Source organism: Pseudopipra pipra, chromosome 10, assembly GCF_036250125.1.
Source record: "Pseudopipra pipra isolate bDixPip1 chromosome 10, bDixPip1.hap1, whole genome shotgun sequence".
Taxonomy (NCBI): Eukaryota; Metazoa; Chordata; class Aves; order Passeriformes; family Pipridae; genus Pseudopipra; species Pseudopipra pipra.
This window is the reverse complement of record NC_087558.1, coordinates 23274067-23299792: the sequence shown is the minus strand read 5'-3', so window position 1 is coordinate 23299792 and position 25726 is coordinate 23274067. Positions and strand designations below refer to the sequence as shown.

General features: G+C 48.8%; 3 protein-coding genes and 1 long non-coding RNA gene across 4 annotated transcripts in view; all 4 read right to left on the bottom strand.

Annotated features, from left to right (window-relative positions):
* The window catches only part of UBXN7 (UBX domain protein 7), a 28185-nt gene extending 24054 nt beyond the window's left edge, over positions 1-4131 (bottom strand). The window contains exons 1-2 of the mRNA XM_064666793.1: positions 4023-4131; positions 346-493 (exon numbers count right to left, since the gene is read on the bottom strand). Coding sequence (XP_064522863.1) covers positions 346-493; positions 4023-4095 — 221 coding nt within the window. The 5' untranslated portion in view covers positions 4096-4131. The remainder of the gene's footprint in view (positions 1-345; positions 494-4022) is intronic.
* The window catches only part of LOC135419882 (uncharacterized), a 163534-nt gene that overhangs the window by 32809 nt on the left and 104999 nt on the right, over positions 1-25726 (bottom strand). The window lies entirely within an intron of this gene.
* Positions 6829-14502, bottom strand: RNF168 (ring finger protein 168). Its single transcript, XM_064666787.1, has 7 exons — positions 14354-14502; positions 13632-13975; positions 12479-12555; positions 11120-11299; positions 10305-10429; positions 9927-10014; positions 6829-9412 (listed from the first exon to the last, which is right to left on the bottom strand). The coding sequence occupies exons 2-7, from the start codon at positions 13930-13932 to the stop codon at positions 8345-8347; spliced, it is 1839 nt and encodes a 612-aa protein (XP_064522857.1). The 5' UTR covers positions 13933-13975; positions 14354-14502; the 3' UTR covers positions 6829-8344.
* On the bottom strand, positions 20533-25707 carry WDR53 (WD repeat domain 53). The gene is made up of 3 exons (XM_064666790.1): positions 25635-25707; positions 24246-24737; positions 20533-21792 (listed from the first exon to the last, which is right to left on the bottom strand). The coding sequence occupies exons 2-3, from the start codon at positions 24720-24722 to the stop codon at positions 21205-21207; spliced, it is 1065 nt and encodes a 354-aa protein (XP_064522860.1). The 5' UTR covers positions 24723-24737; positions 25635-25707; the 3' UTR covers positions 20533-21204.

The window sequence follows — 25726 nt, the reverse complement described above, 5'->3', positions numbered from 1 at the left end:
GGGACTAAATCATTGTAAAGTAAAATTTCTGGAGCAATTTAAAAGTGAGAATCTCTTATTACTGGATCCTCACTTTAATGTCCTGTGCTTTGTTTGTTAAAAAACAGCATGTGTAAGCTACAGAAAACTTCTGAAGTACAATACAAGAGGCTGATTTCTGCTGGTCCACAAACCAAGTCACGTAACAACTCCATTTACCCAGAACAGCGTTGGAGCAATCAATTTAGCAGGGACCAAAGCAGCAGGTCCTGCAGGGAGCTGGGGGCAGGTGAGGAGTGACAGCTGCCCTGTTTGCTGTGCCTGACACCGTGACATTTTTGGGACAGACGTCCCCCAGGTACGTACTCGGTGTGCGGGCGCGCGGCCGACACCCCCGCGGAGCTGGTGCTGGGCTCCTCTGCGATCCCTCCACCATCCAGGAACATGGTGACAGCCATCTCCAGGTTGTTGTTGCAGGCCTCCAGCATGTGCTTCCCCACGCTCTCGCTGGCACCTGCAATGCCAAAGGAAAATTAAAGCGTTCTGACTGGAGGCGCCCAGAACAGCTTCCTCTCTCAAAGCGTCAATAATGAGGAAGAGCAGTTCATCAGTTGCCATTTATCCCTGGAGTACAGCTATGGAATGAGACAAACATACATTTCTCGGGGGGAGGGAAAGCCTGCACAGAGGACAGCCAGACTTCTTCCTGATGGCAACAGAAAATCTAGTGGAAGCCATCTGAGGGGTCTTCTAGAGGTCAGACCTTTTCCTGGTATAATTTTTCCTGGTATGTGGATCTGTTGGAGTCCAGAGGAGGCCATGGAGATGCTCCAAGGGCTGGTGACCCTCTGCTCTGGAGCCAGGCTGGGAGAGCTGAGGGTGTATAGCTCGGAGAAGAGAAGGATCCAGGAGACCTCAGAGCCCTTTCCAGGGCCTGAAGGGGCTCCAAGACAGCTGGAGAGGGATTTTGGACAAGGGCCTGGAGGGACAGAACAAGGGGGAATGGCTTCCCACTGAGGGCAGGGTTAGATGGGATGCTGGGAAGAAAGTCTTCCCTGTTGGGGTGGTGAGGCCCTGGCACAGGTTGCCCAGAGAAGCTGTGGCTGCCCCATCCCTGGAAGTGTCCAAGGCCAGGTTGGACAGGGCTTGGAGCAACCTGGGCTAGTGGAAGCTGTCCCTGCCCATGGTAGGGGGTGGAACTGGATGAGCTTTATTGTCCCTTCCAACCCAAACCATTCCATGAGTCTGTGAATTTTCCAAACACAAGTAGGCATACACAAAGAAAAACGAAAACCTGATTTAACATTTTAACAGGGAGAATACTAAATCAGCTGCTGAAAGGTTTTTTTACTCACTTGTAACAGATATTTAGAGCTGGAAGAAAAGGCTCCCTGATTAACTGATTGTGCTGAAAGGCAAAAACAAACCAGCAGAAGTTCAGTTCATATAAGAAGGAAAAAAAACAGCCAAGGGGGAGAAAGTAGCACTTGTCTAGAGAGTTCTTTGTATAATGACTAACATTCATTAAAATCATAGAATCACGGGATGATTTGGTTTGAAAGGGGCCTTAAAGACTACCCAGTCCCACCCCATGACATGGACAGGGACACCTTCCACTAGACCAGGTTGCTCCAAGCCCTGTCCAACATGCCTTTGAACACCTCTTGAAGAGCAGTTAATCCCAGTTTAAATCTTGCTGCCAAGGATGAAAGAGCAATTTCTAAAATCACTTGTGACTCTTTCCTCAGAGGAAAGAGTCCTCCCAACTTCTCCTCCAAAACCATCCCATCAGCAGAAGCTCCCTCAGCAAAGGCAGCTCTCCTGCACCCAACCTTTTTTAGTGTCTAACTGAGTACAGCACCTTCTCCACAGGTGGTGGAGCTGCCAAAGAGCTTATTTTCCTATGGAAAGGCTGGTGGAGAGGAACAGCAGTAAAATGCAGCTAAACCAGTCTGGGAGCAGCTTTGGGATCTGTAGCAATTCTTCCTAAGTTCACCAAAACGAACAAAATGCTTTGCCCAAAACCAGGCTCACAGATAACATCAGTCTGGGCAAAACACATTTGGATGTTTCTCAAGATTTTCTGGGAAAGGCACAAGAAGCTCCAGCTCAAACAGAGAATACCCTTTGAAACTGAACTGAGAGCAACCAGTTCTAAATAACCTGCACATCAAACCACAGAGAAAGCCAAACTGACTGAGGGAACTGATTTCCTAAACACCCGACCTGCTGTGCCAAGCGTGTTGGGATGGCAGGCAGCTGTATAGGAAGACCTTAATCAAGGTGAAGAAAGTGCAAAATAAAAACTAGTGACATCCCAAAAAATGACGTGAAGTTCGGGTTCTTCCCACAAACTGTTCTTTGGCATTTTCAGCTCATTTCAGTGTCAACTGTAGCAATGAAACCACACCTGTGAGTCTGGGACACACACACACCACCCCACACACCTCACTCTACAGTCATGCAAAGCCATTCATTTGCAAGAACTAGAATAAAAATGATAAATCAACCCTCTGCTATTTAAAGAGCCACCGACACAGAAAGTGCTTGCACTGATTCCTCATCACTCCTGAGCAAAGAGCCACCACATGAAAGCTGTCAGTTCTTGTGCTGGCAAACAGAAAATGGTAAATATTTGTTAAGTTTCAAAGCAAATTTCACAGATATCCCATCATTTCTTTGGGAAAGACATGCAGGAGCCATATCCTCTTAGCAGTACTCTCCTGGATGAGAGCACTAAAGAAACACGAGTGCCATCAGATAAAAGAAAAGCAGCAAGGACTATTTCTCCTCATCCCTTACTATCCAACACTGTGGAGTACTCCCTCAGTCTCTTCTCCATGGACAGGAGTGATTCCATACACACACAGCTCCAAGCTGGAAGCTGCTAACACAAACCACTGAGGTGTGAACTTGGAGCACCTGTCACACCACACCAATATCGGCCAGACAAGCTCCACAACAACACACTTCTGCATATAACCTTAAATTCTATTAAAATAGAAAAAACAAAGCTTCAAAACTCCACTTGAACAGTGGATGGGCAAAGCCCAGCAGGTTCTTTTTTTTTATCTTGGAAAACATAAAGAGTGGTGTTCTTACATTGAACATAAAACACAGAAGCACAAAAAGCCGTCAGGAAGAGCAAACCAGCACAGCTCTGCCTGTTCTGGTTGTTTTTAGCAAATATCTCACACACAGGCACACAGTACAGTGAAAACACGTTTGATGTGAGTTCTTTTTGTTCACGGGAGTTTACTCTGAAAGGATTCTCTAGGGATAGCTGAGAGATCAATGATTTCCCTGTTCACACGCGCTGTTCACATCCCTGCTCAGGGTTTGAGTGCATCCAAGCCCAGGGACACAACCTGAAACGGAGCTGGTTCGAGCAACCCAACTAAAAGCAGTTTCACTTCTCTCTGGCTGTTTAGCTGATACATCCTACCAAACACCCCTGCAGCATCTGACACGCCAAGCCATCAGCGAGGGGGAACCACAGCGAAGCAGATTAAGCACAAAGTGGGTCAAGCGCTCCGAGCACACAGACCGGCGCTGTCAGGGGCTGTCACCTGACGCAAACTTCCACGTAAGAGCGACCTGCCACCTCCGCGAGCAAACTCAACCCTCCGCAAGTCGCCAGGACCGCACGATAATTACGTATCTTCATGCGCGGACTTGGGGCTCCGCTCCCGGCGTTCCCCGCAAGAGCGGGACGGGGCTCCCGGGGCGAAGCGGAGCCGGGAGGGCAGGACGAGCGCGGAGGGAGCGGGACACGCACCGGGATAACCGGGAGGGACCCCCAAGCCGCCGCTGGGAGGGAGGGGAACTCCCTGCCACGCACGGAGCCGGGGGGGCCCGGGGCAGCTCCGCCGCGGCGGGCGGGCCCCGGGGCGCGCCCGCGGACAGGCCCGGGGGCCGCGGGGCAGGGCGCCCGGAACCGCTCCGCCTCGGCCCGCGCCTCCCGCCCCGCGGCCCGCCGGCGCGGGTGGGCCGCGCGGGACCCGCCCTCGGCAGCCCGGGCGCGCCCCTCGGCCCGCACCCACCGGTGATGGCGGTGAACTGCTGCACCAGCGCCCTCAGCGCCGCGGCGCCCGCCGAGCCCCCGGACGCCGCCATCTTGCGCCGCCGCCGCCGCAACACAACACACGCGCCGCCGGCCGGCGCGCGCTGCGCATGCGCGGGGCCCGCCCGCCCGCGCGCACCTTCCCTCCCTGGCCCGCGCCGCCCCGGGAGGAAGGCGGGAGGGGCGGAGGGGGCGTGGCTGAGGTTGCCGTGGTGACGAGCACCGCCCCCCAAGGCCGCGCGGGAGGCGGGAGTTGCCGTGGCAACGCCGCCCGGCCCCCCCCCCCTTCCCGGCACAGCCCCAGCGGCTTTCCCGAGGGATCCTCCCCGGCTCTCCCGAGGGATCCTCCCCGGCATTCCCGAGGGATCCTCCCCGGCTTTCCCGAGGGATCCTCCCCGGCATTCCCGGCCCGCCGCTTCCAACGGCGGGACGCGACGGGCACGTGCCGGAGCGGCACCCCCAGCGCGCGATGCCGGGGGGTCCGACGGTGATTTACCCCGTCACAAAGGGTTTTTACCCCACGCAGGCCTCGAGGAGCGGGTGGAGCGGATCCAGGTGCTGCGAGGGGGGAGACACCGGGAATAGCCCCGAGCACCGGTACAGGCTGGGGGGACCTGCTGGAGAGCAGCGCTGCGGTGAAGGGCCTGGGGGCCCTGGGGGCCGACAAGCTGTCCCTGAGCCAGCAGTGGGTCCTGGGGCCAAGAGGCCGATGGGATCTGGGGGACATCAGGAAGAGCACTGGCAGCAGGTCAGGGAGGGAATCCTGCCCCTCTGCCCAGCGCTGTGAGGCACATCTGGAATCCAGCTCTGGGCTCCTTAGCACAGGACGGACATGGAGCTCCTGGAGCGGGTCCAGCGGGGGCTGCAGAGATGCTGAAGGGACTGGAGCATGTCTGGGAGCAGGAAAGGCTGAGGGAGCTGGGGCTCTTCAGCCTCCAGGGGCACTGGGAGGGGCCCTCATCCATGTGTGTCGGTGTCTGCAGGGAGGGGCACGGGATGGACCCGGCTCTGCTTGGGGGGGCCCAGCAGAAGGACAAGAGGTGTTACCGCAAATTGGCAACAAGAAACCTCTAAAAGTCCAGCTCCGGGGTTCGTCCCCACCCACTGTGCCGGGTGTTTCTGATGCCCAGGCCGCCTGCAGAAGTGGCAGGAAAGGAGGGTTTTACTCTTTTCAGCAGTTTCCCTGCACGGCAGGAACATGTCTGGCTTGCTGCCAGCAGGCCGGAGTGCTGCTGAGCACCCAGCCAGTAACACTTGTCAGCTACAGTGAACACCACAGAAAGCTGAGGCTTCCTTAGAATTCTATTAATTTAATACCTCACTGCCATGAAAACAGGTACATCTGCTCCCTCTCTTATGCCCTCTCTGCCTCCCATCCCCTCAAGCAAGCGACCAAGCCTGTAAAGTATCTGGTTTTTTGGTGCTTGTTTTGTTTTTCCTGGCAGTTGGGTGAGCTGAACTTGGTTCACAAACAGGACACGTGAATCACCAGAGCTGAAGGCAGGTGAACTCACCCTTCTGGCCAGCAGTGAACTGTTACACCAGCCCAGACATCCCAAACACAGACTCCTGCTTCACAAACACCACTAAAACAAAGCTCATGTCACCTGCTTCAGAGCTCCCGGATCACAGGGACAGAAACAAGCTGTTGGTACAACCAAAATCCACTCAGCGGTGGCCAAATTCCACCCTCTCACAATAAAGATCTAAAAGGACAGGCTGAACTGTGCCTGGTGAGGATTACTGTGTGTGGTGAGGAATGGGATCGTTTGGGAGGGACCCAAGGGCTGGCAGTCCCCCACCTCAGATGGGGCTGCTGCTGTAGGTGACAGGTTTTGGGCATTTTGCAGTTAAGGATGGGGTTTATCTAACAATCAGTCTGTAGCCCCCTTGCTTTTTTCCATTCTGCTTACAAAAATAACAAGTCTTATGTAAGAGCCCATTCTGACATTGAAGACAAAATTCAGCGAGCTGGAAAAACACAAATATCCCCCAAATCCTTTAACACCACCCTCCAGTATATACACACAACAAAACCCAGTTGTGAGCTATTTAGACCTTTGAAATGGCAAATTTTGTAATTTTTTTTACTGATTTCCAAAGGAGTCACAGCAGCAGGATTTGCTGTTGCTGGTGAGGGAGTCTGTGGGAGCACCTTCCTTGCTGAACTTCTTACTGGGATTAGTTCAGTGCATGTCACAAGTCTTATATGGAAGAGGCATAATCACACATTAAAAGGGAAAAGAAAGAATCCATGGAACAGCTTGTGGAGGAAAAGGGAATGGGGCTGGTGTGAAATGCAGCAATCCACGTACTGGGATGTGGCTTCAAGCCAGTGCTGCCAGAAAGGGAAATTCTCCCTTCTCCCTCACCCTTCTCCACCCCTAATGCTTCTCCTACCCCTTTAACGTGTGGAATTAAATTGTGGGGAGTCCCCAAGTGCCCAAAGCTGGTACTTGGGCATAAACTTAGGGTTTGGGCAGCCAATAAGCTCTTTCTCCTCATCTGCTTTGAAAATGGAGTTTATTTTTTACAGGCTTATCCTGACTGGAAAGGCTGAGGGTCACCAGCATGGAAACAGCCAGTAGCTCTGCCTTAAAGAGCACTTGAATTAATGAAGGGATATATTTGTTTCTGTTGACAGAAAACAACCTCAACTCAGGTAAGGATTAAAGAGAACCAGATCCATATTGAAGGAAGGCTTCCAGCACAATGGCTGAGGCAGCAGGAGGAAAAGAGAAGGATTTGCAGCAGGTCATCTTTTGTAACTTTCTCAAAAAAACATCTCAGAACAGACAATTTATTTATGAGAAGCCCACCATTGATAGAGACATACAGGCAGAGGGAAACAAAAAACCCAGCAAGTCAGATTTTTGGCTCGGTGTGCCGGTCATGCTTTCCATAAAATTTGGGCTTTCTTGAAAATTAAACCATCAGACGATACTGATTTGAAGTATTTTGTTACAAGTTTCCCAAAACAGAATTAAAGTCATCAGTGGGGTTCAAAAAAATGGACAAATCTCAAACAACTGCTGCCTTTGGTGACTAACACCCTTCAGCACTTACAGATAGTGCTTGGCTCCATTTTAAACGTGAACAGTGCAAAAGCAGCTCCAAAGAAGCAAAGAAAAGCCAAAATATGGCTTCATAAAACAACATATAAAACAACTGGCAAGAAAACTTCCTCTGTGGAGTAGGACCTGGTCAACTCTTCACCAGCCTCAACTTCCTACATGCCTCAGCACCCCCAGGTCTAAATTACAATTTATTTTAAGTTCTTTTAGTTTTAAACCCGATGGGAACAGTATTTGGTAGTGCCTCTAATAATGGAGGGGAACAGTTACAGCCAGGCAGGGCAGTTACGTGAATCTTTAATTGCAGTTACATCATTACTGACAACTCCAGTTTTCAGTTGCTTTTCCCCTTTTGGTTTAACTTTCTCCATCATAACTGGCTTCTGGACTGGTTTTCTTTTTTAATATTATGTGGTTTTAATCAGACCCAGACCAGTTTGAGTATGAAAATTAAACGGCACCAAATACAGGTAACACTATTATAGAGGAATAAAGTTGCAGAACATTAGCAGTAAGAAAACAAAAGTATGTTGTTCTTAACAATAAGGAAAATGGGATCTGCAGGAGGGACCTCTCTGAATAGAGGTGAATACAAGCCCATAGCCTTGGCATCCATGAAAGATCCTTGGCTTTGGCAGCGGAAGAATGACCTGTTTCTTCCCTCTTTATCCAAGGAAGGGGTTTAGCATATGAGAGGGAAAGAGAGGCTGTCTGGTTCCACTTGTGTAAACGGGCTGCAATTCCAGAAACAGCCAAAATTTCAGTGACATGCTTCAATTTACAGAGCAGTGGTTGTGCTGAGGGTTGAGCCTTGCAGCTGGCAGCCAGCTGGGAATACAGACTCGTTCTTTGCTTGCTTCCTCCACGGAATGTGCATCCTTTCCGTAAGAGACTCTGGATCCTCATTTTAAATTATCCTTGTTTTTGAACACTGCTGGTATTCACATTCCAAACCATGTAAACCCGAGCGCTAGCAAATGAGAAACGCTGTGAGTCCTGCAAGAAGTGCTGCAAGTGCTAGAAAATAACACTCAGGAAAAGAGCAGTTAAGAAAAGTTCAAGTCTGGGGGCGTACACTGCTAAAACTCAGAACTCACACCACCACTGCCCAAAGCGATTCCCCTCCAAACCAACGACTCAGAACTGCTTAAGGAAGCTTTGCCCAATGCGGGAGAACATCCCCACGGTTCCCATTCCCAGTCTACCACGTGTCCGTGGCTCTGCTGATCTACTCTGCAACAGGGCTTTTAAACATCTGCAGGATCGTCTTTTGCTTGTTCTTAGGCAGCGAGCAAATATCGTTTTTGTCACTGGTATTGACCACACAATTCAAAACCTTTCCCTCCTTGATGCCGGGGGATTTCACCCGGACCTTGGTAGGCGACTGCCAGTTTTCATTGCAGGAACCTTTCCGAGTCTTGTAGTGGTTGGTTTCAGCCTGTTTTTTTGATCCCTTTGAGTCTTTGGCCACCTTGGAACTTCCCTTTTTAGCAGCAGAGTCTTTCAGAGACTGAGGTGGTTTGGTGCGAAGCAGATACTCGTCTGGAGAACCCTTCTGCCGGTTGAGTGTCCTTTCCTCCTTGTCCAGCTCCTTTTGTAGCTGCAGAGCCAGGAGCCTGTCCTGCTCCTCCTGCCTACGCCTTTCATAGAACTCCTGCTCAAAGGCTCTTTGTGTTTGCAGGCTGAAATCATTCATCTGCACCCCTTCGTCTTCCACACTTTCGGAACAGGTTCTTCTCCTCTTGTCAAGCACCCCTGAGTCAGTCACGGCATCAGCTGGGGCCTCCAGCACCTTCCTTTTGGGAGTCTCCTTAGTGTTCTGCAGCCCCTCTGCTTCCTTTTCATCTGAGTGTGCAGCCACCTTCCCCAGATCACATCCTGCACTCTGCCTGTCACACATCATGGAATTCATCCCTGACTGAACAGAGGTACAAGTCTGAGGAGAGTTTTCAATGTTTATGCTTTCTACACGTGTTAAACTGCCACTGTTTGTCTCAATTTCATCATCTTTTCCTTTGGATCTACAAAGAGCTGTTCCAGACCCTTCCCCTTCTGTGGCTTCATGAAGTGCACCTGGAACTCCATCCCCTAAACAATTTGGTCCTGGTGTTTTTTCCTGGTTGACAGTAGTGGTTTCACCTGAAGCTGAGGCACTGAAATAGTTCATGCATGATTCCAAAAACGAATCCTTGGCATCAGAATCTTTATTTACGCTGGTCAGCTGTGGAGACAGGGTCGGCATTTTTTCTTGCTCATCCTGCAATGCAGAACAGCTGCCTTCATTGCTCTTGGTCTCCTGAAGAACAGAGAGAGACCACCAAGAAAGTAAATTTATTAAAAGCCCACAGGTGTGAATAAATGCCAATCTCACTTCTCATAGCTGCACTGCCCCAAACTGCTCTGGGAGAGCAACTTGGATACTTGTCTTTTTTAAAAAATACCTAACTGTTTAATAATCATGAAAATATTTAAAACAACTCCAGAAGCCCAGCTAAAAGGACTAGAAACCACAACTGCAGCGTTTTCCTCTTATCAGTGACTCAAACCAACCATTCAGGCCTGCTCACGTTCTTTTGAGGCCTACCAGGAATGATCAGACAGACAGACATGGAAAGATGTAAATCAGGGTGCACCCCCCTCCAGTAAGCTCCAGAACTGGGAATTGTGGATATTGAGGGTAGCTTAAAACGGGTGAGATAACCTGCCCAGCACTGATGGGCAAGGGGAATAGAGGATGGAATGCTACAGGCAAAGGGAGAATATCCCGTAATTACCAACACTGAGATTCATAACAAAATGATTCCAGTTACCACTGAGCCAGAGCTGCTCCTGCTTCTTCCTGTGGTACCACAGAACGATGCTGGTCCCGACGTACCATGATGCTTCGGAGATAGGTACCTTAAAAGGAAAAATAAAAGTACACCCTTTTAAACATTTTTTCCTTGAATTGTCAGCCCTCTGCATTAATCAAGATCTTCAGGTTCGTTCTGACAAACCAAAACAACAAGAAGGGCAAGTGTTTCCCTTCTTCTCATGTGAGGAGATGTAACCTTCAGCACTTCACACATTTGTCCCCGATTATCCAGGGAAGTTGCCCTGCAGGATTCCAAGGAAGCAAATGGAGCAGAGGGACACTATAGGAAGAAACAGATCAATAATTCAATTCAAGAAACACTTGAATCCCTTACTTCTGAATGTCTCCAGCGTTGCTTGGTTTGTTCTTTGCCTTGCACAAGTGTGCTGGGGATGTCTGAGGCGAGAGGCTGTGTGCTGGTGACGGGCTGCTGAGCACGTGTCCCTCGGGATCCTCATTCTTCCATGGCAAGTAAAAACAGTGTTGTATAAAACAGAACACAACACAGAGCAGAGAAACCCCCAGAGAACTACTTTGGTTTTGCTGCACAATTAGTTATTTTTGCCCAAAGAATTCTAGAACTGTAAGTAACAGATAGTTCTATGGAATAAGAAAAGCTACACATTCCATACACTTTCCTGGATCTAGTATTGAGGGACAGGAGGATTTGCTCAAATAAGTACACAGCTTTCCTCACTGGGTAGAAAAACTCCAACTAACCAAAACAAATTAATAAAACAAAAAAAACCCCAAAAGATAAGGTCAATTTTCGCTGTGTGTTCCTTTTTTCCAGTACAGGTTACAGACGTTATTTTGTTCCAAAGAAGGATTTCTAAAATCATGGGGAAAAGGAAGTTTTCAGGAGAAAACCAATGTTTTAAAATGTTTCACAATGAAAACATGCAGCACATGTGCTGGATGCTGGACTCAAGTGTGTATTACACAGGCAGAAATGTTTGGGGTATTTGACCCTCCCGCTGGTTTTTCAAAAATTAATGGTCAACCAAGGCTCTGAAGTACTGGGGGCTGACAACAGCTTCCAACTACAACTAAAATAAATGCAAATTATTCCAAATTTTAGCTTTATCTCTGAGAAGTTGCTGGCACTGTATCACTGTTTTCTGCTGTCCCCCCTCGACCCTAACTCACCAGACTGTTACTGAGCTGCCAGGCCAGCTCTTCATCTTGCTTCAGCTGTTTCTCCATCTCCCTCCGCCTCTGTTCTGCCAACCTGTTCTCCTCCTCCTCCTCCTCTGCCAGCAGCCTCTGGATGAATTCCTCGCTCGCCTTGTTCTCCTCCTGTTCGTGCACTCGCCTCTCAGCCTCCACCTACAACACAAGTGTTTGAAAGCCCTCCTGGTCACAGCTGCAGGACCACACTCTGCACCAGAACCTCTGAGCTGACGCTCCTTAAACGCGAACCACCCGCTGGTCACAAAAACTAGAACCAGCATTTAACTGCACGAGTCTCCAAAGGTGTAAATCACCCTGATACCGTGTGCAGGGCCTTGGGTTTGACCACAGCCTTTTGCTTTCTGCCAGATTACACCATTAGTCTTGCTCACCTGCAAGGTTAAACTCCATTCCTCACCTTTTCACACAAAAACTAAGATCTCCAATACATGGGTCTACAGAGAAACTGGGATTAAGATTCTTTCTAAGCCTGGGTGGCAGCTATTCCACAGCATTTGCTCAACTTGCTTATGTCATTGTATCATCACATACCCCAGTGACAGCACAGCTCTTCTACAAGAGTCCTGCTCTCCTGAAATGCACAAAACCCAAAGCAGCAGGCCAAGAATTTTGCATCTGCCTTCCTTACAGCAGATACCCACTGAGAGATCAGTTACCAACAACTCCACCAGGACAGCAAAGTACTTCAAGACTGAATAAATCTTTCTTTACTGGGTAAGGGAATTTGGAAATTACCTCCAGTCCTCTGCTTCACTCACACTCCCCCTGCTCCTGTAACCACCAGCAAGGGGCTGTCAGGGAAAGGAGCATTCTTGCATATTTTCCAACTATAAATCTTAATACTAGTGTGTCTGAATTGGAAGAGGGATCCTTAAACAGGCAAAACTGAAACTTCTTAAAAATATTTTCTTCTGATTTTCAAATGACTGGAGGTAACAGAATAAGAAGAAAGAAAACACCGTATTCATCCAATTGTGGTCTGTAAGGCAAGCATAAAACCAAAGCCCAAACAGTTCCAAATATTTACATTTGCTACTTTTAAGTGCATTGACTGAGTGGGGAGGTAGGAGGTACACATCAAGAAAACTTTAGAAATGTCACCTCGTGTCAAACACAAGGAAATCTCTCTTCTTCCATAAATTTAATCCACCCTTCAGGAGTGACCAGTATGTTCTTGCAGTTGCAATGTGCTTTAAAGTATCTTTATCACTAAATACCATAACAGCTGTTTGTGGGAACAATTCATATAACTGGGAGCAATTCAAGTAACTGGATCCAAAGTATTTTTACTTTTAAATGTAGTTTTAGACTTACCTTGCTAATCTCTGCTTCATATTCCTGCCTCAGCTCCCCAGGCTTGCTCAGCTGGTGCTGTGGTTTGGGGACACAGACTAATGGATAGGAAAAAAAACAAAGTAAGGAACAAAAGCAAGATCATGACAGTCAGCAACTATTTTAACAACAGATAACTTCCACACCCTGTCACGGGAATGATTTGACTGAAATCAAGTGCTGTGATAAAAAAAAATAAAAGCACTTTGTGTTACAAAGGAATAAAATTCACACAGTAGAAAAGCACAGTGTCACAGAGTGGCAGGAACAGGCTGTGATTTCCAAGCACTGTATATAAAGTAAATATGATGGAATAGGTTGCCCAGAGGAGCTGTGGCTGCCACATCCCTGGAAGTGTTCAAGGCCAGGTTGGACTGGTCTTGGAGCAACCTGGGATAGAGGAAGGTGTCCCAGCTCGTGGCAGAGGGTGGAATGAGATGGGCTTTAAGGTTCCTCCCAACCCAAACCACTCCATGATTCATCCTGTGTTGATACACTGACCATAACATGTGTTTTTCACTCGTTGTGATTAAAAAGACCTCCTAACACTGCACATGGAACACGGTGCCATAGAGCCAACCTACCAACAAGTCTCCCCCAAGGGAGCTTGCAACGTAATAAACCCCAAAATGCTTCTTCAAAAAGTCAGTCAGATTTCACTTCCTTCTCTCTGGCACTACAATTTCAGGCTCAGACACTCTTGCATTGACCAAACCCCTGGAATCTCTAACCAAACTAACAGACTTAAAAAACTTCTAACCACTTCGCTTACTTGACAGTGATAAAGAAACACACCCGCACACCCAAACACTGCTTGCAGATACTACAGCTGGAAATGAGCAATAAGAACTGGTGCTTTTGCAAGGCCAGGCAGCTACACACTAGCTGAACAAAGGCATGAACAAATACCCACTGCCGTGACCTGGCAATATCATTTTTACTCTCTGTACTACAAATGAAAGAGGCACTGCCCAACTCCTCCCTGCCCCTTTCGCAGGAGAGCTCTGCCTCTGCCTTGCCCAGCAGTAACACACCTACCTACCCACAGCTCTTCATTTCCCAACATCCAAAGTCCACCCACAGTAACTGCTGTGGCAAAGCAAAGACATCCCAGGACAAGTGACATTTCACTTACTTTCCTCGTCCAAGTCCTGCCCGTTAATCCTCCTCTCGCACTCCTCCGGGTAATTCTTCTGAATCTTCTCCCAGAGCTCCCAGTTAACAAGAGTATTTCTGCGGGCATTGTACCGTGCCCAAGAAGAGACTCGACGCCGACAAAAAGGGCAAGAAAGACTGGCCTTTTCCACTGTCAGCTGGAAGCAGGAATTACAGAGGGTATGGCTGCACGGCAGCGTGACGGGCTCCACGAAGATCTCCATGCAAATTTGGCAGAGGCAGTCAGACAAGGAAAGCGGGGCCTTGGATTTCGTTGACATACTGACTCGGGGTAGACCAACAAGACTAGGACAACATCAGGGCCTGAAAGCAAAGTCAAGCGTTTAGGTTCCTTATGGGAAGTAAAATAAATAAAACAGAAAATGTTTTACAACAACTTTAAGAAAACGTTAGTGGATTTGGAAGCCTGTCTAAGTGGTTGCTTTTGCTCAGGATTCTAGACAGATTCTAGACGAAGATTCAAATCTTTCCAAAACTCATGGAAAAATTGTGCCAGGCTTTCCTACTGCAGTGTCCTGTGAGCTGTAACAGGTGCTTTGGGGATGGCAAGCCAGTGGTGAGGCGAGAGGGGGAAAGAAGGTGAGAGTTCTTCCAGCCACTTCTATTACTCCACTTCTCTCCCAGCCCTCTCTGTCTATGCGATGCTATGACAAGCTATGCTGGATATGTTATCCCAGTTACCTTAACCTTCCATTGGCTCAATTTTTCAGCACATCCATGTCCTTCAAAAGCTGCTTTTGGCACAGACTTGCTTCCAGCACATTCTGAAGGTGAAATACATCATCAGGGCAGAGCAGCTTCTTTCTCGTTCATTTGCTTGCACAAGCTGAGACCAGAAAGCAAAAATACTTTTTTCCTACGATAAATGAAGAATTAAGACTTCAGCACCTTCTTGTATGACTTGAAACAATGGGGATCATCTGGCTCCTCACAGGATTTTTCCACTTGGCCTCTGTGGGAGAGAAAATAAGACACATGCAGCAGAAAGAATAAAAACACCGATTTATAAGCTACAAGCTTCTTAAACAGGCAGCCACAGGAGGTCCTTGAGAGAAAGGCTGCGATTCCCCACACACAACTCGCCATGGCGACAAACACGCTTTTAAGGCGGGTTTTACTACCACCGCTGTTTTTTATTGATTAGAAAAATAACCCCCGGGGGCGCGGGTGCTCCGAGATAAGGGCTCTCCCCCCCGCGCCCCGGCCCCGCTCAGCCCCGGCCCCTCAGGGCTCCCTCGAGCGCTCGGCACCCACCGCTGCGGCTCCGCGGCAGGGCCCGCAATGGCGGCCGCGCCCCGCCCCTCACGGAGCCCTTCCCGCCGTCCTGCTGAGGGAACCGGCTCCTCCTCCTCCTCCTTCTTCCCCTCCTCCGCCGCCGGGCCTGCTGGGAGGTAGAGCCTGTGTGGAGAGGTGGGATTCCCTGTGGCGATACAAGTAAGGGTTAACGGCTCCCCGCTGCCAGAGGGCGGGGTGAGGCGGGACACTGGGAGGCGATCCTTCCCTGCCGCCGGGAGAAGCGCCGTGCCCTCAGGGGCTGGGGCCGTCCCGGGGCGCGCTCACCTGCCCTCGGGAGCCCAGGGCACATCCCGCCGCAGGTCCCGCTCCAGCACCTCCGCCTGCAGGTCGAAGCGCAGCTGCAGCCCCTGCAGGCTGCGGTCCAGGGCCGCGAACCGATCCTCCAGGGCGTGCAGCCTGCCTTCCACCCTGAGGGGGGCCAGACGAGGGGGAGGGAATTTCGGGAGGGTTTGGGGCTTTCTGCCGCGGCGTTGCGCCGTGAACAGCTCCAGACCCCAAGCTGTGAGAACATACGCCGCTAAAAATCACGTTTTGTTTTGTTTTGTTTTTTTTTTTTCTTCACGCCCCATGTCTTTTTGGCCCTTTCCTGGTGTGGAGGTCTTACAACGTCTAAAAACAGCTGCAAAATCAGCGTGGACATGAGGATGTCCATCCACAAAATCATGTGGATGCAGGTCTCAACCATTTGCATTATTAGTGGCACAGGGTTTTTTTTTTTTCTCTAATACGTTTTGAGGTGATCTATGCTTTTATTTGTAGTATCATGATGTTTCGAATCATTTTTATTTGATGCCTTCTCGTTTCTCCTCGGAGTAAGAATGATGCAAATAATAAAAAACCCACCCGCAGTGTTTTTTCTTCTCCCATCAGCTCGTCCTGTTCTGGTTCTCCCTTTTATAGGACTGTTCTTCCACGGAACAGCCCTGTGATAAAAACTGCTTCATAGCTTTTATTTATTAACTGCTTTTCGTTACTTGGTATCTGTTGTATTTTTCCTTACTTAAAATCGTAAATTATAAGACCAAAGAAGAGGTTTTGAGTTTTGAGCTATTCCACTCCACTTTTGCTGAAGAAGACTGCCAAATTTAAGAGAATTTGCTGTATTTAGGGAGAAACTACAAGGCAATGCAAAGTATTTATGCTTTGAGCCCATTTCTTTGCTGGAGAGACAGGCTGTGCTGGGCTTCTGTCCCCCCGGGTGGTTTTTGGAAAGATAGTTTTCTCCACGTTTTCCTCTGTTATCTGATTGGCACAAGGCATGTTCTTGAGAGTCCTGAGGATCTTAAAGCTATCAAGATATAAATCCTTCAAAGTTCCTTCCTGAATACTGAACAACTGTCTCACTACTATGTAAGCAATGCATGGTTTATTAGTAGAGCATCAGCTACTTCTTAAAGAATTTTTTGCGATTTTTCTTTCTGTTTTACTGGCAGAACTTCAGACTATATTAGCTAAACAGAAACTACACTATTGCTAATTTTTTACAGAGAAGACCCTGCGTTTTTTCCTTTAGCTTCTCTTTCTCCACCCCCAGTTTGCCCTACTGCTTCTGTTACTATTATTGTATTGTTCTAACGTTCAGGGAATGGAGTTCTGAATTGTGACCTACTTGTGTTAAACACTATATTCAGGTCTTTTGCCTTGTTTGTTGTGGCACTATTGTGGGTATCTTTGGCTTTTTTTGTACAAAAAATACACAGCAGCTTGTTAAAAAATAAAAAACCCAAACAAAACCCTCCGAACAAACAAATTAATTTTATACTGTATGAACAGCAGATTAGATAATTTACCCATAGTTTTCCATTCTTTCACAAGTACTCCAAGGTATTTTAAAGCCAGCTGTTGTAAGAGAAGGACCAAGAATGCCATTTTTTCCCTAACAGTAGCTCCCCCCTCTCCCTGCCTGCCTCTTCTCCTGCCACCTCCTTCTCCAAGGCCTACTTTGGATTCTGTCTGCAGTTGACCTGAGCTACGAATAAATAAAAAGACATCAACGGTGGCACGTTTTACTAAGTACCCCAGACCTTAATTCATCGTCTGGCCACTTGAGCACATCCTCCTCTAACGATTTGCTGTTGTTTCCTGAGGCTACGAGACTTCCTCTGCATCCCCGAGAAAGTTCATCTTCCTGCGGCAGGACTCCTCTTGCCTCAGCAAGAATCTGGGGACTAAACCCGAACTCTAATCGGCAAATTGAGTTTGTGCGATGTACAAATGCAGAGTTGAGAAGAAGTGGAAGGGTTGATGTGTCATAAGGGGATCGAGTCCCTCGGCACAGAGAGAGCAAGTGGATAAACTGAGGTGTGAATGAGTTTTAGAGGGGGGGAGGTGTCAGAAAATCAGTGTCCTGGGGGAGGTACTCGCCGGTGAATTGCTCCCTGTTTTGCAGCTTTTTATCATGGTAAATAAGCTTCCTCGTGGCCCATTCTCGGCCCTTCTCCTCTACAAATAAAGTTATCGAAGATCTCATCACTCATGCTACTGTCAGTGCGTAGTTTGTTTTCAGCAGCCTTTTAGTCCAATGCTTTACCGGTTTACCATTTTTGTCTCTCCAGCACTTTTTTGGGGGGTATATTGCCCGTCTGTAAATTGATCTTATGTATCTTTAAGCACTTGTAACAAACATTTCAGCATTTGCTAATTTGGGGTCTAAAAGCATCAGTTCAGTTACACCACGGTAGGGCCCGTCTCCTACAGCTTTTGGTGAATTCTGATACACTCAGTGCTGCTGCCTCTTGGTCCAAGTTTAGAACAAAACGAGGAAGGACAGATTAAACCTCCTGCTTTCATTTCAATCATGACCTCTGAACACTTTTCCTTTAGTGTGAGTGAAGTTACCACTGAGTCAGTGACCTCTGATTCTGGCTAGTGTACACACAAACCACATCCCCATTCTTTACCAGAAAGCTATTTAAAATTCCCCTCTCTCTCTTATTAGCACACAGAACATACTTGGAAGCTATGCAGTAAAAGCACCAGCATTCCCACTTCTCTGAAAGTGTGGTTGTATGGGTAACCTTAGTTCTGCTATTCAGGCATTTACAGAAAATGACATTTTAGAGCTGTCACGTGGGTTTTATTTTCCAGGCCAGCGCAGCCTCCAAGCTCTCCCTGTTCACTCACTCAGACACTTCTTCAAGAAGTTTACCACAGGTGCAATTTTCACTTTTTTCTTTCAGGAGCAGTTCCAGTGTTTCTCCCTTGGGTCAGGTCTCTAGTATCTATTTTTGTGCTCACCACTGTTTGGAGTCATAAAAGCTGAGGGAGGGAACCCTGTTAGTATCTCGAGGAGAGGAGCAGTTTTTTTCCAAGTCTGTCAGCTGTCAGTCTGTCAACACCTAATCGTTCATTTCCTAAACAGAAGTACTGCATCCCATTGGCTGTGATACTCCTGATAGTGATCGTTTTTACTGCAGGTAAATCACACTGTATGTGTGACAGCTGAGTTGGCTTAAAAATGTCTTGATACTGTAAAGGCAACACATCATAGAATCACAGAATGGTTCAGGTTGGAAGGGACATTAAAGATCATTCCCTTCCACCCCCTGCCATGGGCAGGGACACCTTCCACTAGCCCAGGTTGCTCCAAGCCCTGTCCAACCTGGCCTTGGACACTTCCAGGGATGGGCCAGCCACAGCTTCTCTGGGCAACCTGTGCCAGGGCCTCCCCACCCTCACAGTAATATGAAAGCCCAGAGGTGAAAATCCACTGGGAGGGAACAGTATCCAGCCTGTCTCTATCTGCTGACAATTCCAGACCCGTTTTTGACTCTTTTCTCCTGAAGATCCGTGCTCATGGTCTATATCTGATCTGAGCCTCTGTCCCCCAGCGGCTGAGCCGAGCACAGGGAGCGGTGCCAGCAGGGGCAGCTGGGGCTGGATTGTTTTACAGGAAGCCAGTGGACCTGCTGGTCACATTCCTCTGCGAGGGCAGGCTTTGGTAATGGAGGGTGAATCAGCGTCACCTATGTCCTGATCCTGCAGCAACAGATTTGCTTTCTTTAAACTTACAAGAAAGGTCCATTCTTGTTTGGTTGGTTGGTTTTTTGCTAATGATAACCATTTACTCCCGATCTTTGAATCCTCCAGACTCTGAGGCATTTTCTGAAATTTGGTAATTCATCCCAAATCTCCCATTAACAACAGCAAACCTGAACTTCCTGTGGGTTATAAATCACCTGGCAACACCTCATCCAGCTGCAGGCCTTGGCTGGTGGAGCCACTGCCCAAATCCTGCAGCAAACAGCCAGGATGGCAGCCACGGAACTGACCACCACCATGGAGCTGGTGGCTCCGTCCCCCTTCCCTCCCCAGCGAGTGAAGAAGTCAGACTGCTCACGAACCACTCCCTCCCCACATACACAGGATGTGTGTGTGTACACCCCGTTCCCCAGGGATGTTTCCAGGGAAGCACAGGTTTGCCATGCTCACAGGTTGCCTGGCCTCCTGCCCCAGCCCTCCCGGTCCCTTCCAGTGCTGCTCAGACCTGTTCAGCGTCTCGTTCAGGGAGCGGAGGGAGATGCTGCCTTTAGCCATCTTCCTGGAGAACACCAAGAGGAGAAATAAAAGCTGGAGTGGGCTTGCTCCTCTCTCCTGAAGCCGGCAGCAACAGCAGGGACAGGGGATCCGGGTCCTGCAGGAGGTTGTTTGTTCCAAGGCTTTTTATAGCCCGTATATCCAAATATAGGTCATGGATGCACCAGCACATGCTCATGGATATATCACACACCAAACCACGCACCTGAACCCCTTCCCCTGCCCCACTGACCACGTGTCTGCACACAGAAACTAATTCAGAGGTGACACACAAGGAGGAAATTACACTGTTCTGTTTTTTATTTTCTGCTGTGTTTTGGCTTCATTTTGCTGTGGTGCCCACCAGCTCATGTCCTGGGCCAAAGTCTCCTGCTGGGGAAGGCTGCACAAGCAGATTGCCTTTGGTTTCTTTAATTAAAAATGATATGATGGTAAAATCAGATTTGGAAGAGAATGAGTTGTGTTTGTTTGCAGGGAGCTGCTTTGAGCTAAACCAAGACAGCTGGAATCTCTTCTATAAAGGATGGAGAGCCAGAACTGCCAGCTAATAATTATCAGGAGCTGGGTATGCAAGAAAACGACCTGGAAATTTTTCCATAATAATAATATGGGTGTGGTAACAGCCCAGCTGGTGAAAAAGGCAGCACGAACTCCCCATCAGTGCAGCAGGTCCTCAGCCAGCACCAGGAATTCAGTTCTGTGACAGGTAAAGGACAGGTTGGGGAGAAAAAACCCTCTTTTTTAAATTATTTGCCCATTCCATGGGAAATCCAGCACGAACTGAACATGTCAAGAGCTGCAGCATTCCCACTTAGTTCTTCCTACCTTCAACTTGCAAATGAGGAGATGCTTCTAGCAAGCCAAGTTCTGCTCATTGTGTTTCCAAAGCTTTGGGAAGACGAAGTATTTAGGTAAGGAGAAGCTATGCCTTTGGCTCTTCATATTCCCCCTGTGACAGGGGTATAATACACTTTTTGACAGAATTTTGTGCGAGTTTGGCAATATTAGAGTGAGTCTAAGCACAAGGGAACAGTGAGAGAGAAGGCATTTATTTAAGTGTAATAGTTCTTTTTCCCTGGGATAAACAATTGACAGCTGAGCCATCAAACAGGTGTTAACAGTTCCCCTGCTCCCTCCTTTACTGCAGCGTGAGCAAAACCAATTGGCAACAACAGGGAAACTCATTTTATATACTCATTAATTGATGCTTCTCTAGTCTTACATGCAGATGCTGACAGAATGATGGAAAATAGATTCCACTACAGCTGGTTTAAGCCAACTGGGCTACAGCTTCATGGGGAGAGTCACACGGAGCACTGCAACAGTGCAAACCCCACAGAGCACAGCCAGAGACAGCCCTGTCACTGCTCAGCACCCTCACTCAGCATTGGGGTGTCCCCTCAGTGCTGAATTCCTCTTCCAGCCTTAATTACATCAGCTTAGTCATGGACTGATACCCCCTAAATGTAAAGACCCGTTTCACTTCATTCAAGCAGCAAACTGCCAACCCTGCAGGAGATGGCAGCTGTGAACACAAGAGCCACAGAGAACCAGCACGAGGCCAGGGACACCACGAGTGCACAGCAAATCCCTTCCCCTTCCAAGGGACACGGGGGTTCACTGGCCAGGTCACTGTCAGTGGATGTAACTGGCTCTGAGGAGTGGTTCTGCCCCCCCAATGTCTGTAAACACCTGGGTATTTACAGTCCTGGCAAGGGATACACTGACACAGAGCTGCTCTGGTCAGCGACCAACACCCTCCTGGAGCCTTTGATCTCTGCACACGAGAGCCAGTTCACCTTCTCTCCGTGCTCGATGGTGAGCTTTGGCACAACTCCAGCCTGTTCACTTGAGGACACTTTGTTGAGCTTCCCATTTTTCCTGCTGGAAGCAGGTGCTTGGGCCTTCCTCCTCTGCAGAGATTTTGCTGGACTTTTCTGCTGCTTCCCAACCTCGCTGCCGACATCCCAGAGCAGGACTTTCCCGTCGTTTCCTCCAGACAACAACCAGTACGCCTCTGGCATAAAGAGGACCTGGGAGACTCCCAAGCTGTGCCCCTGGAACTCCAGCTCACGTTCAAACTTGACGCCAGTGACTCGGAATATTCTGACTTTACCGTCCTGAGCTCCGCAGCCAAAGACGTTTCCGCAGGAGGCGACGGACAGGGAATGTGCGAGCGGCGGGTTGAAGAACTGCCCGGCTGACTGTGGGCTGTCGTCCTCCAGGCCACACTCCTGCAGGTTTGTGGTCCACAAGGGGCGAGCTTTCTGCAGGTTCCACAGCATGACCTGGAAAAAAACCAGGGCGAATCAATGATTTGTCCATTTCACACAAAATCAGACCTTTAGCAGTAAAAACAAACCACCACACTTCTTGTTCTAGCAGAGCAAAGGCTGTGCATGAGTGCAAGAGGTGAAGGGTGTGCGGTGAGGAGGGGCTGAAGATGCCCTGATAAATATGGCAAATCTTTCCAGCCTGGTCTCCAAACCCCCACCGCCATACTCTGCAGTCAGTGACTCAGACCTTTAGACCACGAAGGGGATGCAAACACTGCTCTAAAAGCCTCTGCATTTATCTCAGCAATAGCAATCCTGACATACTGCACATCAATTATTGAGAAGGAGGGACATGGAAACACTCGCAGTGAATAGAGATCAGTATCATTCCGGATTTTTGTCTCTGCCACGCACTTGCCCTAAAATAATCATCTCCATGAATGTGTCTGAAAAATGGGACAGCAAAATGCAAACAGCAGTTTAGGCTCTCATTTTTAAACAGGTGTATTTGTATTTCTTTTTATATCCAGTGAGTAGATCTGGTTTGTGCCATCGAGTAGGGTGTGCTTTTCCTGAAGAGATGGGGGGAGGTTGTGCTTTCAGTCTTGCTTTTCAAATGCCACCCCACCCCCAAGCCCCCTCTGAAGTGATAACTGTGCCTTCACACCAATCCCAGGTCTCATATAGCAGTTCAAGCACTACAGATTTATACTGAGCCAATTAAAAATAATTCTCTCAAGGCTTTCATAGGATATGAATTGACAATAAGCATTTTCAAGGCCAACAGAGCCAGAAGCACAACTCGGTCTAATGCAGCACTGGTGTGCTGTTTGCTTCATAAAGCTAAGCTTTAATTTGTTGTTGATAAAAATATTCCTTTAGCAGTCAATCACCAGTAATAATCACCAGCAGTAATCACCAGAAGTCTTTAAATTTGGGCCACAAAGGAGCTGTCACCCTGGCTCTGCGTTTCTGGAATCCAAGTCACGCTAAAACATCTGCAACACATCATTTCCTGTCACCTTCCTGTTTCAGTGACTGCTCTTGCTGCTGCACTAAAACTATTTTGCTATGGATGAAAGGGAAAACTTTCCACAACAACTGTGATTTGTAAATCAGAGAGGCTGGGTGATGCCTACAGAAAATACTCCGTTTTCCATCACGGACAGCACTGCAACAGCCTGATAAATCCATCAACTGCCGACAGGTTTCCTGCAGACTAAGTATTTTCTGTCCTCGTGGCATTTTCCCTGCTTCCTTGGAACTCCTGAAAGAACTGCAGCAACCCAAAGTTCAGCTCTTACCAGCCACGGCTTCCCCCAGGGTTTGACTGTGAATCCAGAACATGTTTTGATGCTCGTGGAGCTCGTAACTTGTCCAAAGACATGCTGCAGCACAGCATTCCAGAGCTCTGCAGCTCAGCTCCCCTTTGGGAAATGATGCATCTTAAAGGCAGCCTCGATGCAGAAAAATGCTCTTTTCACTATATAAAAACACACTAATGAATTCCTACTCTTTTGGGATATTGGCTTTCACCTAAAACCCAGCTTGCTGAGCTACAATAAAAGAAACTAATACTAAAAAGTCACAAAAAAAAAATAACCAGCTCACTTGCACCTAGTGGTATATAAATGCTTACAATTCTGATAAAAAGCTTCCAGGCTTGTGAATCTGCATTTTAGGGTCCTGAGTTAAGCCAGCTAAGGCACTGAGCATTTACTCCTCTCAGACTAGATCTATCATCAGGAATTTAAAGTGGAAAATTACCATTTATCCTAACTACCATTTGCTCTAATGGGTTTGAGATGTGCTTTGGTTTCAAAAACACAGAGTGAAACTGTTCAGAGCTGTCAAACAAACTTCACCCTGACACGCTGGAACCACAGAAACCTTTGAGAAGTGACAGTTTCCATCTTGGGCTAAACCAGGAATGTGGTCAGATCTCAACCACTGGAAAGAAATTACTGAAAAACCTCTGTTCTGGGTGGCAGGCTCTGAACTTAACTCCTAGCATGGTTCTTCTCAGAATGCAAAGGAAAAAGTTTCCTCTTGACGAGGACAGAGAAGTGTAAAAGGCAAAGAACATTTCATGCTTCCAAGAGATCAATCAGAACAAAAGATGAGTTGTAAAAATGACTTGTCCTTAGTGATATGCTCCACTTGGAAAGATGTTGTAGTAAAGGAGCTTTGCACTGTATTCTGATTTCCTCCCACCCCGCTCACTTTTGGATTGTAAATACTGAGGAAGATAAAAACAGGGAGAGGAACTGCTGAGTAGAAAATGGCACAAACAGCGTTTACAGTTGGTTTTTGGGCCAAAACTACTTTTGAATAGTGATGGAGCTTCCCAGTGACTGCAGGCTGGACACCTTCACTTTCAGTGAAAGTCTGTGGGTGCCTCACTATGACAGGTGGGTTATTACTGTTTCACTTCACTAATAACCATCTACGTGTATGCAAATCACCTGCATGTCCAGTCCACAGGAAACCAGGCTTTGAGGCCGCTGAGGTCGGAAGGCAACAGAGGAGCAGATGTTGGAGTGTCTCAGGGACCGTATGGCTTTCTTGCTTTCCAAGTCCACAACCTTTATGGCCCCCGAGTCATCTGCCGCGGCCAGGAAGCTGTCAGTGTCGTTCAGGGAGAGGCAGTTGATCTCCTCCTCGTTCACGTGGAAGCGCTCCAGGGGCTCCTGGAGGGCCCGGACATCCAGCACGCTGATGGTTTCTCCGTGGGAGGTGTACAGGGTGCTGGGGCGGTGGGCGGAGAACACCACGGAGGTCACGTCCTCCTCCCCCGGGAGCCGGAGCTGTCCCGCTGGAGAGCCTCCCCCATCCCACAGCGCCAGCTCCCCGCGCTCCGCGCCGGACACCACCAGCCCCTCTGCGCTCACAGTCAGGCACAGGACAGAGGAGGAATGTCCACCAGTCCATTTGACTGCCATGCTTTGGGGACACCTCTGAAACAAACAAAAAAAAACCCTGAATTGAGCCGGTTGTTGGTCACATTACAGCAGAAACTTATCAAGAAACAGGATCATCCTGCAAAGTACTTGAAACTTCAGTGTCCGGGTAAAGCAGGCATAGCTCAGTACCCACGTGGAGCTTTGGCTCAAACAGCAGCAACACCAAGTGCTGGCAGGTCTTCTCCAACCTAAAGGACACAATGATTCTAGGATCCTTTTAAAAGCAGCATTACCAGTTTAAGGCAGGTTAGTTGCAAGGGTTGCAACACGTTTAACTGGGTCTCAGAGCACGCCCATGGAGCTCGCCCAGCTCACCCTTCCCTGGCGTGACTGCTCACAGCCTGTGCCACAGCACTGCTTACGGGACATCAGCAGAAAACTAAGTGAGGGAGGAAAAAAAAAAAAAAGAGTGACACAAAAGCATAATAAGCGTTGGAGGGGCTGGGACACTGTGGGGAAAGGAGAGTTAATGGCAGGGCAGGGCACAGGCAACGTGGGGCTCGTGTGACAGCCCAGAAGCCGCTTCGCTGCCGTCCGTGGGTTTATCGCGTTACCGGGCAATAAACGGCTTATTTTCGTTTGGGGTATTTTTTACCATGTTATGCTTTCCGCGTGATTTTTGCCGGGACACGTCTAAAGAGCAGCCAGCACCCATTCAATGCACCAGTAAAACTTCAGTCTCAGCGGTCAAGTAACACCTACAGAGAGGGCCGACACCTTCCTCTCCCGCGGGCCGCCCGCCTGCCCGAGAGCCGCTCCCTCACAACCCTCCGCGCCCGCGGCAGCTGGTCCCGACCGCCCCGAGCCCCCCGCCCCGGCAGGCCCGGTCCTGGGGCCGCCCCCCGCGCCGCCGGGACCGTCCCCGGGGGTTCCGCGGGGTGCGGGTCTCACCTCAGCCCCGCTCGGCTCGCTCGGCTCCCTCAGCCCCGCTCCCTCCGCGCCGCCGCCGCCCCCGCCCCTCGCGGCCGCCCCGCGCCCGCCGC